Consider the following 12,235-nt stretch of genomic DNA (forward strand, 5'->3'; position numbering starts at 1 on the left):
CCCATTCAATCCCCAAGTGCATGTTTATTGAGCACCTTCTATGCCCCCAGACACTGGGGGATCACCAGTGAACAAGACAGACAAGGTCCCTGCCCTCTCAGACAGAGCTTGCAGGCTAGAGGAGGAGCCAGGCACTGGAGAAGGAAACCCTGATATAGGTATCTAAGACCGTTGGCATGACCTCTGTGAAGCACATATTCCAGGAGAGCCTAAAGCCGGTGTCAGAAAAGGCTTCCCTGGGGATGGCTGTGGTGCCGACACTGATGGATGATTCCAAGTCAACCAGTCTAGAAGGTTGGGGGTGTGGGGGGTGGATCCTGGCATGTGCAAAGGGCCTGAGGTGGGAAGAACCCAAAGCCAAGCCTGGTCATGTCTCAAGGGCAGCAATCTGGCCCCCTCTGGTTCCTCAGGGAGATGACCATTCTGCCCTGGGGTCCCCGGAATCCAGCCTGCCTCTGTAGCAGGAAGGAAAAAACTCAAGAAGCCAAGTAGAAATCCCAGAGAGTCACACACAAGCAAAGGAATGACATGTCATACTTTTGGGTTAGGATGGTTACTTTGGGGTCTTGAGGGCCATGGCTGGTGATGGGGTCCAGATGCAGTTGCCCCAGTTAGAGGCGAATACAGTGGCATAGGCAAGAGCAAGAGGTTGGTGCCAGGGCAGCCGGCGTGCGATGCAGTCGAGGGCCCGTTTGGGAGATGATGTGCTCTGAGCCCCAACACACACACACACACACACGCACTGATTCAAGTTGGGGAGAGGGAGGCCGGTGGGAGGGGGAGGGGTCTGGAGGATTTGGTCCCCAGGTGGGTGGTGGTACCAAACCAGAGACAAGTGGGAGAAGAGGAGCAGTTTTAAGACCCTCTCGGTTTTGATCTTTCCTCCCGTCCTTCTCGTAAACCCTCTGCACCTTGTCTTCTAGCAGGTATTAACAGACAACAAGATGATTGAACACGTAGCCAAGGAAAATTAATAGAAAAACTCAGAAATAGCTGATCCAACAGCTTGCGTTATTTTTTTTTATTTATTTTTTGGCAGACGTGTGCTGGTCGTTGTGATTTTATAGGCCTGTGTATAATACAGTCATATTTCCTGGTAGTAAAATGGTTTCTGGCTCATATGAGGAAATTAACACCACCACGCTATCATGGCAGGAACTCAGCCTTAGACAAGGGACCAGAGCTGTCCCCATCTGGGGATGCTGGGCTCCCAGGGGCTCCCGTGCCCTGTGACCTCCAGCAGGTGCACGCCAGGACGGGATGGCACTGTCCTGGGAGCTGCCTCTTCCCCCCTCCCCGCTTCCTCCCCCCCAACATCCCCGCTCCCACCCTGGCCCCTAACTCAGGAATCTGGAGGCCCCTTCCCTCTGCATGCGTGTTCCCATCCCGCCCCCCTCATCGGGGTCTGTGTGGCTCGGGGGGGGTGTGTACTAACCTCCTCTGTCTGCTGTCTCCCTCCGGCCCCCTCCACCCCACCCCGACCCCGTAGCCTTGTACTCCGTGCGGGACCTGAGCCGGCCCAGCCTCACGCAGTACGAGCTGGACAGTAAGTCCCCCTGCACGGCAGCTCCCCGACGGGCCCCGCCTTCCACGGGGAGGGGAGAGGGGCCTCCGAGGACGCCTGCCCACAGCTGAGTGGTGCGCCCGCCTCGGGCTGCTTGAGGAAGGGGAACCCCCGCACGCGCGTGACTTTCCTGAAATACACAGAAAAGCAGGGGGTCGCCAGGGAAGGTCTGCTCCAGGCCACCGTCCGTCAGTGCAGGACAGAAAGGGAAATGGCTAAGGTCTCGTCCTCCTGGGGGGCGGGGGGCGGCGAGAGGAGGTGCGCGGTAGGAGCCGGGGGTCCCGCTGGTTGGACGGGCAGGCGTCCACGTTGCTGCCGCTCTGTGTCGTCCCATCAGAGGCACTTGTCAGCTCGGCTCTGTCTTTCAAGCCAAGGCCCACCCTGGAGTGAGCAGAGGTCCCGTCTTCCCTCAGGGACCAGGAAATGTCCCCACCTGATGCCCCGAGCCCTAGCTCTTTCCTAACGTCCCAGAGGACATTCGGTTCTCCCCGAGGCCCGGAGCTTTGGGCCAGGCGGCCTCCTGTCAATAGCACGCGTTTGACTGAATTGTCCCCCTCGGTCCTTCCTTAACCGACAGCCCTCGGGGGTGCAGGACCAGGGCTATCGGGGCGGTTAGGACTTCACCTGGGGAGGGGGAGCTGTGGAGGGGAACGCAGAGGAGACTGGGGGAGCGTGTCAGCCGCCCCCCAGCAGGGACGGCGACTCCCACCCAGGGTGTCGGGGCCTATCTTCCTGCAGCTGCTCCCCTCTCCCAGCTTCCGTCTAAGCATCTCCCCCCAAGCACCCCCAACTGAGCAAAAACACAGAGTTTCTTAGCCCCAGATTCGCATCCAATGAGCCTTTTCTCTTTAGGTCTGGGCCCTGCCCCCCCGCGTTAAGAGCTGGTTGATGGAGACTTCGGTGGGGGGGGGGGGGGCGGCGGGGGGAAGCTGGGAACTTGAAGCATCTGAAGTGACCAGTGTGTCCAGGACAGGCAGGGAAGGAGTGACCTGTGACGTGGTGCGTCCAGGACAGTTTTGGTTCACACCTGTTGTCCCAGCATAAATGTTAACGGTGCCCCTTTCGGTCTCAAAAATGCCCAAGGTGGTCACACTTGGCCAGGACGCCACCCAGTGTCACCCTGTGTCCGGATTCCCAGGGATGAGTCAGAGAATCCCTCTCCCCAACGCCGGCTGCCCCACCTCTTACCTGTTCTTTCCTGAACCTTCACTCAGGGGTCCAGACTCGCAGGGGTGCATCATCCCAGCCCCCCCTGCAGCCGCCCCCCTCCACGCCGCCTCCGTCCACTGCAGGGCCACTGACCTCTGTGTGCCTCTCCCCTCCCCCACTCTCACCCCCAGACCTGAACAAGCACCGGCGCTACGAAATACGCATGAGTGTGTACAACACTGTGGGCGAGGGGCCCTCCAGCCCCCCACAGGAGGTCTTCGTCGGGGAGGCAGGTGAGCAGCGCTGCCCTTCCAGCCCCAGCACACCTTTCCCACCCCATCCCCATCCCCCCGCCCCGGAAGCCCAGCGGGAGGAGAGACGGGAGCCCGGGGGCCACACCCCGCCCCCAGCCCACCTCCTCCTCCTCCTCCCTGAGGTCCCCTCACGCGCTCACCACCCCTCTCACCCTCCAGTGCCCACGGCGGTGCCCCGCAACGTGGCTGTCCACGGCGCCACGGCCACGCAGCTGGATGTGACGTGGGACCCACCCCCGCTGGAAAGCCAGAACGGAGACATCCAGGGCTACAAGGTACAGGCGCTCCGGCAGAGAACAAGGTCCAGAGGGACACAGGGCCGTGTGGTGGTCGGGAGTGACCCAGCAGTGGTGAGATCCCGGGTCTACACCTGATCCCTTGGCTGTTTGCACCCAATCCCCTGAAGCACCTGCAGCTGGAGCAAAACTCCGCCCATCCCCCCCGGCGTCCTTGGGGCAGGCGGCGCTCAGATGCTAGAAATTCAGGCCACCCCCCAGCTTGTATCATCCCTGGGTGGTACACCCCACCCCCACCCCCGCCCAGCCCACCAGCTCCCGATGCCAACGTGAGACCCCTCAAAGTGGTTATTTGGCCAACCCTAGTTACCATATTGATGCAAATCAAATGGCCAGTTAGCAAAGGACCACCGGCCAGGTGTTGGAAATTTCTGTTTAAAGTTATTTCTAGATTTTAGGCAACATCTTGTGTTATGACAGGATTCAATTTGTCTCCAAAATTCGCAAAGCCCTTTAGAGCTCCTTAATCCTCCTGAAAGCCCAGTAAAGCTGGTAGGTTATAATGTTCGTGCCCATTGTACAGATGAGGAAACTGAGACCCAGGTTAGTGGTTCAACGAGGTCACAAAAAAAGCAGATAGCAGAGAGTCAGATTCCAGGTCTGCTCGCCGTCACCCTGTGAAAGGTGAGCACACAACCCCTGGAGGAGGTGGCACTAATAGTAATAATAATAATAATCACGTGCTGCTCGTTTGGACACTCAGCCCGTGGCCATGTCTGAGGCCTACCTCCTGTGCCGCTGTCCAGCGCCGCTCTGATTCCTGGTGGTTGTTTGTTATTCCAGAGAGTAGCCTAGTGCAGTGGCAAGGTGGGAAGGGTGGGCACAACCAGGAGCTTCCCGGCTTCCTCGGCTCAGCCCTCGTCCCACAGGCAGAAACTGAGTTTCCACAAAGGTAAGGGCCTTGCCCGGTCCCACGGCTTGTGGAGACCCCATTTCAGACAGAGTCTGGTATAGGAGTCTGGTTCTGTGTGGGGTGAAGGAGGCGGGAGAGAGGAAGAAAGGCGTCTCGCCAAGGACGCTCTGAAGATGGATGGCACTCCCGCGCAGCGCCAGCTGGGAGGACTAAATATTGCGCCACTAGCATATGCCTCCCTGGGGAAGAAGAAGGAGCCGGGCAGGGCCTGCAACAGTTTGGCAGCCTCCAGACTGGGGAGGTGTGGAAGTCTCCAGTTAATGTACGGGCCCAGGAAATGTGTGGGTGCCCAGACACCACACATCACACAGCAGACGTCCACGTGCTCAGGGAGACATCATAACCGGCCATGGACATTGACAAAGGAAACAGAATTGCCACCTCCCAGACCTGCATTAACATCCGCGTTCACTGACCTTAACACGAACCACACATTCACACCACCAGCCCGTGGTTGCACCAGAATGAGCTGGGACAGGCACGTCCATGCATCCGGCCTTTCAGGGATGCGTGTTTATTGAGTAGTTACTTTGTGCCGAGCAGTGTCCTCGGTGCTGGGATGAAAGCAGAGACAACGTGAGCTTAAACTGTCGGGGAGGAAGCCAGTGACGCACAAAGTAAAGGGCACCTCCAGGTGGCGGTAAGTGAAATGGGTTAAGGAGCAGGTTTGGCATTTTAAATGGGGTCGTTGGGAGAGCGCTTAATGAGAAGCTGCCACGTGACCAAAGATGAAGGCGAACAGGGCGTGAATCACGTGGATCTGGGAGAAGAGTGTTCCAGAAGGAGGGGGAAGACGAGCAAAGGCCCTGGGATCCGTGGGTGCTTGGCGTGTACAAAGCCCAGCGAAGAGCCCCATGTGTCCCAGTGTGATGGGGTGCATCACCTGGAGTCCTCAAGGGCTTTGGCTGAATGAGATGGCAGCCACGGGGACTTGGGGACAGAAGAGGGACATGGGTGACTCGGGTTTTTAAAGGCTGGTGCTGGCTGCTGCGTTGAGAATAGTCTGAAACGGGGAAAATGCAAAACCCTGAAGAGGCGGCAGCATCATCCAGGTGATGGTGGTTTAGACCACGCAGTAGCAGGTAAGAAGCATTTGCTCCCGGTTCCATTTGAAGGGGGTAGAGCCGATAGAATTTGCTGATGAACTGAATGTGGAATGTGAGAGAAGGAGAAGCAACAAGGATTTCCAAGCAGTTGCATGACGGAGCTTCCAGTTACAGCGCAGGAAAAGAGGAGACGGTGGGAGGGGGAGGCTCGGAGGGAGAGCTGGTGTCTCTTTGAGACGTCTGTTGGACTTCCAAGGGGAGACACCCAAGGGAGCTGGACACACAGTTGCAGAGTCCAAAGGAGAAGGTCCAGGCTGGAGGTGTGAACGGTGGGATCCTCAGCATATAGATGGTCCTGAAAGCCCGGAGATTAGATAGAAAACACCAGAAGTCTGAAAACTGAGCCCCGGGACCAAAACAAGTGATGGAAGTCTCAGAGCCCACATGAAGAACGTGCTTCCAGAAGGAGGGAGGAAGCAAATGTGCCAACTACTACTGAGAGCTCAAGCAAGATGAAATCTAGGAAGCAATCGTTCAGGGATGGGCAGACCACAGCCCATGAGCCTAATCCGGCCCCCCACTTGTTTTTGTAAATAAAGTTTTATTGGCGTGCAGCCACACCCATTTGTTTACAGATCGCCTCAGGCTACTTTCAAGTCACAGACAGAGTTGAATAGCTGCAGCAGAGACCATGTGGCCTGCAAAGCCTAAAATATTTCTTACCTGGCCCTTTACAGAGGGAGTTTCCAGAGCCCTGGATTATTGCATTAAACAGGCCAAGTTCACAGGTGACTGTGATACGAGTTGGGGGCAGGGAATGCCTGCTTGGAGTGGGTTCACGAGAGAATGAGGAGAGCAGCCAGTACTGATACCCCTTTTGAGGAGTTTTGCTTTAAAGGGAAGTAACAAAACGGGGTAGAGACTGGAAAAAGACAGTCAACGGAGGCGGTTTTGAGATGGGAGGAATGACTCGTGTGTGTGCTGATAGAAATGATTCTGGAAAGAGGAGGAATTTGGTGATTCAGGGAAGAGAGGAAGCTGTGACAGGGGGGCGGGGGGGAATGCTCTGGAGGAGGTGAGAGGGGCTGGGATTTAGTGCAGTAATGTGGGGCCCGCCTTAGTAGGGAGCCGGCAGTTCAGCCCTGGTCAAAGGAGGGAGGCGGAGGGTAGGGACACGGGGCAGGAGGTGGTCCAGCTGGGGCAGGGAGCTTGTGGAGTCTTGCGTGATGGCTTCCAGAGCTCAGTGAAGGGTCCTGAGCCAGGAGTGAGGATGGGGAGGGAGGGAAAATGGGGAAGGGTGTGGAACCGTGATGCCGGAGGTTGCAGAGAGTGGACCAGGCATGTGTATCACGGTGGCCAGGCCACTCAAGGCTGTGCTCCTGAACAGAAAGTGTGGCTTTCCTCCAGCGACAGCCAGCAATGTGACATGTGGGCGTGAACCTGACTTAACCGAGGCTGAAGTTCAGCCTGTTGCCTGTGGTGCAGCCAGAAGGGGCAGGGAATTGAGAATAGGAGAAGGTGGTGATGACGATTCACTCCTACACCTGTTCCCGTCTAAGGAGGGTGTTTATCCATTAGCAGATATTTATTGAGCACCAGCAGGTGTGCCAGGCATGATTCTAGGTGCTTGAGATGCAAGGGATCCAAAGACGTGGGCCCTCTAGGGAGCGTGTTTTCTAGCAGACACCTGGCTACCCGTCAGCCTGCACAGCAACTCGGCCGTGTGCCCTTGGGGTTGGGGTCAAGGCTCAGCCCCTTGTGCTATTTGCACAAATGTCACTTAATCCTCATCCAACAAAGGTCTGCTGAATTCGGTACACACAGGTAAGACCTGCCTGCTGAGGGTGCCCGTTTATGTACGTGTGGTGGCCCTGGGTCCTGGACCCCCCTCCTCCCCCTTCCCAAGAACATGATGCCAGCCACTGGCGCCCCGTGTCCTGCATTATCACTTTTCTCATGCTGAAATATGTTGCATCTTTCAAATGCCTCTTCCTGACCTCATGTTTGCTTCAGCCATTTTTCTGGTTGGTCCCTTTACAGCAGAAACCCTCCAAAAAAATGTCTGCCCGCTGCCTTTGCCCCGTCTCTCTTGAATCCACTCCAAGTAGGTTCACTCATTCATTCCAAACAGTGAATGAATGAATGACTTCATGTGTGACTATCTACCTGTATCAGAAGACTGAAAAAAAAAGAAGAAAAAGGGAGGGGTTAGAGAAAAGCAAGGATTTTCTGGTACCAAGTCGTCCTAACTGCCGTTCACACATGCCAGGTGGGGACGCTTTTATTAGCTCTTTCTCGCTTTTATGAGCTTTCTCCAGGCAAATTGAGAAACTGAGAAGCCAATAGCGTGCCGAAACCCCTCTGGCCAGCAGGTGGCGCCAAATGCTCTCTAATCCTCCGCGGGGCCAGGGACTTGGAACTTTCCCAACGCCTCGATTAAGAGTTCTAAAAGTATTGAAGCAATGTTCACTGCAGCACTATTTACAATAGCCAGGACATGGAAGCAACCTAAGTGTCCATCGAAAGAGGAATGGATAAACAAGATGTGGCACATATATCCAATGGAATATCACTCAGCCATAAAAAGAAACGAAACTGAGTTATTTGTGGTGAGGTCAGTGGGCCTAGAGTCTATCATACAGAGTGAAGTAAGTCAGAAAGAGAAAAATAAATACCGTATGCTAACACATATATATGGAATCTAAAAAAAAAAATGGTTCTGAAGAACCTAGGGGCAGGACAGGAATAAAGACGCAGATGTAGAGAATGGACTTGAGGATACAGGGAGGGGGAAGGGTAAGCTGGGACGAAGTGAGAGAGTGGCATGGACTTATATACACTACCAAATGTAAAATAGATAGCTAGTGGGAAGCAGCCGCATAGCACAGGGAGACCAGCTCCGTGCTTTGTGACCACCTAGAGGGGTGGGATAGGGGGAGTGGGAGGGAGACGCAAGAGGGAGAGGATATGGGGATATATGTATATGTATAGCTGATTCACTTTGCTATACAGCAGAAACTAACCCACCATTGTAATGCAATTGTACTCCAATAAAGATGTTAAAAAAGATAAAAAAAATTTTTTAAATAAAGCAAAATTTTGTGTAGATATCCAAAATAATAATAAAGAACGACACAGTCAAAAAATAAAATGAAAGTAGTGTAGGATCTGCTGCTTCGCTGGCGACGAGCGAGTGTTAACCCCCGGTGAATATGAAGTAGAGTTGTCCCTCGGAATCCGCGGGGGATCAGTTCCAGAACCCACTGTGGATAATACCAAACTCTGCGGATGTTCAAGTCCCAGTCGGCTCTCTGTATCCGCAGTTCTGCATCCGCGGATTCAACCAACCGCAGATCCTGTTGTACTGCACCTGTCTATTGAGAAAAATCCGCGTAGAAGTGGACCCGGGCAGTTCAAACCCGTGTTGTGCAGGGGTTCAACTATTACTGGAAGCACTGTGGACACCTGCTGCGCTCCTCGACTAAAACTTCCTGCAGAATTGCCGTGTCTTCCTTCTCTTTACGACCTTTGCACCTCACCTTGGTTTTGGGAAGTGGGGGTCTGTGACCCCCACTATACGGACGACACAACTGCGGCTCAGAGAAGTCACCTGGGCAAGTCAGTGGTGCGCTGGGGTCAGCCCAGGCCTGCCTGCCTCTACAGTGGGCTGTGCCCGCTGTCATGTGTGTCCCCGGGGGCCTTGTCAACCTGCAGATGCTGATGCCACAGGTCCGGGGTGGGCTGACACTGCATCCCTAAGCAGCTCCTAGGTGATGCCGATGGGCTGGTACCCAAACCCGACTCTCAACTCTCGGCTGGGTTTGAGATAGACTCCGCCCCAGCAGGCTACCTACACTGCACTCAGGGTCCTGCAGAGCAGAATTGAGTTATTCCTACAGTGGCAATATTCTGAGGGCCGACCGTGCCCATGCTGTGCTAAGTCCTGCAGGCACTGCAGTGAACAGACGCATGGGGTCTGTGCCCTTGTGGGGTTTACAGTCTAGCAGAGACTGAAGGATTAGCTGTGAAAGGGAACACTCTGGAAGGGTTTCTAAAACAGCTCTTAAATACACCTATACTATTTCTTGGGCGACTCACACCTGCCATCCAGGTGTGTGGATGGTACGAAAGAAGGTGTGTCTGAGACCCTGGGATCAGGCGGGGGCAAGGGGGGGAAGCCGGGTGACTGTCTCCCTCACTCCAGATCCTCTGTGCCCACAGATTTATTTTTGGGAGGCCCAGCGGCGGAACCTCACGGAGCGGGTGAAGACACTTTTCCTGGCCGAGAATAGCGTCAAGCTCAAGAACCTGACCGGCTACACTGCCTACATGGTCAGCGTGGCAGCCTTCAACGCCGCGGGGGACGGGCCTCGGAGCACCCCGGCCCGGGGCCAGACCCAGCAAGCAGGTGGGAGAGAGACTGGAGGGACAGACGGCGGGGAAGGCGGGGGGCACCTGGCGTCCGGGCTCATGGGGGAGTGGAGGCAGCTGAGCGATCTGGGTGGGTCCCCGGGCCCCATGGGATGCCCTCCAGAGTGGGAGAGCGCCGCCCACCCAGAGGGGCCTAGATGTGTGCTCAGAAGAGGGGCGCTGTCCCCAGAAAGCCTTGGAGCGGCCCCCAGATCTCGCCCTTCCTCCCCCCATCTTCCCCCGGTAGCCCGCCTTGCCGATGGCCAGTCCATGCCCAGCCAGCCCCCTTCAGCTCCCTGCCTGTTCCCACCTGACCTTCTCATGTCTCCCTGGCTTTGTTCCCTCCACCAGTATTTACTGAGCATTCTCTATGGGCCCGCACTGTACCATGTGCTGGGAACACGACGGTGAATGAAACCAACAAGGGCCCCCTCCTAGGCAGGGAGTCGGATCATAAACAAGCATCTCGATGAATTAACCTCAGGTGGCAGTGGGTGTGAGCGAGCTAAGGACTGAGGCAGGGGGCGGACAGATGGCTTCGGATGGGTTCGCCTGCGGAGGGCTCGCTGAGTGGCTGACATCTGAGCTGAGATTTCAGTGAGAAGAAGAGGCCAGCCGCGGGAAGTTCTGGAGGAGGGGTGTTCCGGGCAGAGGGGCCAGCAGGTGCAAAGGCCTGGAGGCTGGAGGGGATTAGAGAAAAGAGAGAAGGCCAGGTGGCTTGAAAGAACGTGAGTAAGAGTCAGGTGGTAGAGGGTCTGGGGGCCTTGGAAGGAAGTTTAGGATTAACTCTAAGCGTGACGGGGAGCCATCGGTGGGGATAAGCATTGGGGCAACAGGATCTGTTTGTGTTTATAAAAGATCGCTCTGGCTGCTGTACCAGGGACAGGCTGATGGAGGGGAGAGGAGGGAGGCAGGGAGGCCAATTAGGAGGCTGGACGGTAGGGCGGGGCAGAGGAGTGGGCGAGGCTAAGAATCCTGCAGCCCACACGTGCAGAGCCAGCCCTCTAGATAGTTTCCAAAGCCACTTCTCTGGCAACAGTACACTTGATCTTTCCGGAAGCCCTGAGGACGGGCAGGGCAGGAGTTACCCAGTTTCACGCTGAGCAAGGGTGGCCTGGGAAGTGATGCTTCTCCCCTAAGGTCCCCCAGCTGCTCCGTGGGGGAGCAGAGACTAGAGCTCAGGATATCTGAGCATGTCCTGGGCTGTCTTCATGGCTTCGGTCCCCTTCTTTGCCTGCCGTCGAGTTTTCTCCTCGTGGATGTGAATACAGGCCTTCTGACTTTAAGCATCTTTTCCAACCTGCTGTTTCCCATTCTGTCAATTACCTTTCTCTTAAAGACAGAGTGAGACCCCCGTGGAGTCAGTTCCTAAGTATTGTCCTCTTTGGGGATGAGCTCTGGCTCCCGAGGGTCGATCGGTCTGTCTGCCTGCCTGCCTGCCGGCCTGTCTGTCCCCACTGCTCTCTGTCAGTGTCATCGGCCGGATGTGAGCCCCTGGGAGCCTGGACGCTTCCGTCAGCAGGACAGAGTGTTCTGTCTCACGTCCCTCTAACAGAGGGGAGGCAGGAAGGGCCTCCAGAGCTGGCCTCCGTCCTTCAGAGACGGCTCCCTGACGCTGCCTCCCGGGGCTGGAGCGGAAGCGGCCCGGATGAGCTCCGGCTCCGTGGGCGGGCGGCTCCGGACAATAAGAGCCCGGTCGTCCCCCTGGAGCCAGCTCTGGATGCTGCACGTTGACGTTGCCTTCCCTTCCTCTCTGTCCTCCCCCTCCGACCTCTCCCCCCGATGTTTCTGGGGTCACTCCGGGATTCTTGGGCCAAGAAAGCTTCTCTTCCGGAGAGTTGACCGTTCCTGGCTCTGGCTGCCCCAGACAGCGTGGTCTTTCTCGGCAGTAATCCCTGGGGCCCCAGGGACAGGAGAAAGGCCATGTGCATGGCAGTTCTGGCAGGTTGCTTAGAGCCCACCTGATGCTCTGAGGCCCAGGCACCCCCCAACCTCCTCCACCAGGGAAGCCAGGGCATCGCCCGGCCCCGCAGGGACCCCGGGGGTGCAGTCCAGGCGTGTCCTGCGCTCTTAGCCAGGGCTCAGGGCCACTTCGCGGGAGGAAGCCTGCATTCTCCAACTTCAGGGAAAAGAAAGTCCCCTTTTCTCCCAGTACTTGGACTCTGATGTTGGAAAGAATGCTAATGACGTCAGCGGGGGAGGGGAGGGGGTCCAGTGACCTCTAGTGACCCCTCCCACCCTCTCTGGCAGGAAGCCCTGCTTTCTGCTGCTTCCCGGGCCCAAACGCCCCTGCTGGTTCCTTGGAACCAAACCCAGGGTTTTGAACCTCCAGGAAGGAGGAAACAAAGCCCCTCTGCTGTCTCCCCCCAGCCCCCAGCGCCCCCAGCTCGGTCAAGTTCAGTGAGCTGACCACCACCTCAGTGAACGTGTCCTGGGAGGCTCCGCAGTTCCCCAACGGTGTCCTGGAGGGCTACCGGCTGGTGTACGAGCCCTGCACCCCCGTGGACGGTGAGTGGGGCCCTCCCTCCCGCGGAGCTCCCCAA

At 56.6% G+C, this 12,235-nt stretch overlaps 1 protein-coding gene across 4 annotated transcripts in view; it reads left to right on the forward strand.

The window, feature by feature from the left end:
- The window catches only part of SDK2 (sidekick cell adhesion molecule 2), a 263,407-nt gene that overhangs the window by 225,891 nt on the left and 25,281 nt on the right, over window positions 1–12,235 (forward strand). For 2 of the 4 annotated variants that reach the window (XM_007185607.3, XM_057536209.1), the window contains exons 34-38: window positions 1,490–1,546; window positions 2,905–3,006; window positions 3,187–3,302; window positions 9,504–9,690; window positions 12,063–12,200. In XM_007185607.3, coding sequence (XP_007185669.2) covers window positions 1,490–1,546; window positions 2,905–3,006; window positions 3,187–3,302; window positions 9,504–9,690; window positions 12,063–12,200 — 600 coding nt within the window. The remainder of the gene's footprint in view (window positions 1–1,489; window positions 1,547–2,904; window positions 3,007–3,186; window positions 3,303–9,503; window positions 9,691–12,062; window positions 12,201–12,235) is intronic. The other 2 variants (XM_057536211.1, XM_057536210.1) reach the window with 2 other exon arrangements.

The sequence above is a fragment of the Balaenoptera acutorostrata genome, chromosome 20 (genome assembly GCF_949987535.1).
Source record: "Balaenoptera acutorostrata chromosome 20, mBalAcu1.1, whole genome shotgun sequence".
NCBI lineage: Eukaryota > Metazoa > Chordata > Mammalia > Artiodactyla > Balaenopteridae > Balaenoptera > Balaenoptera acutorostrata.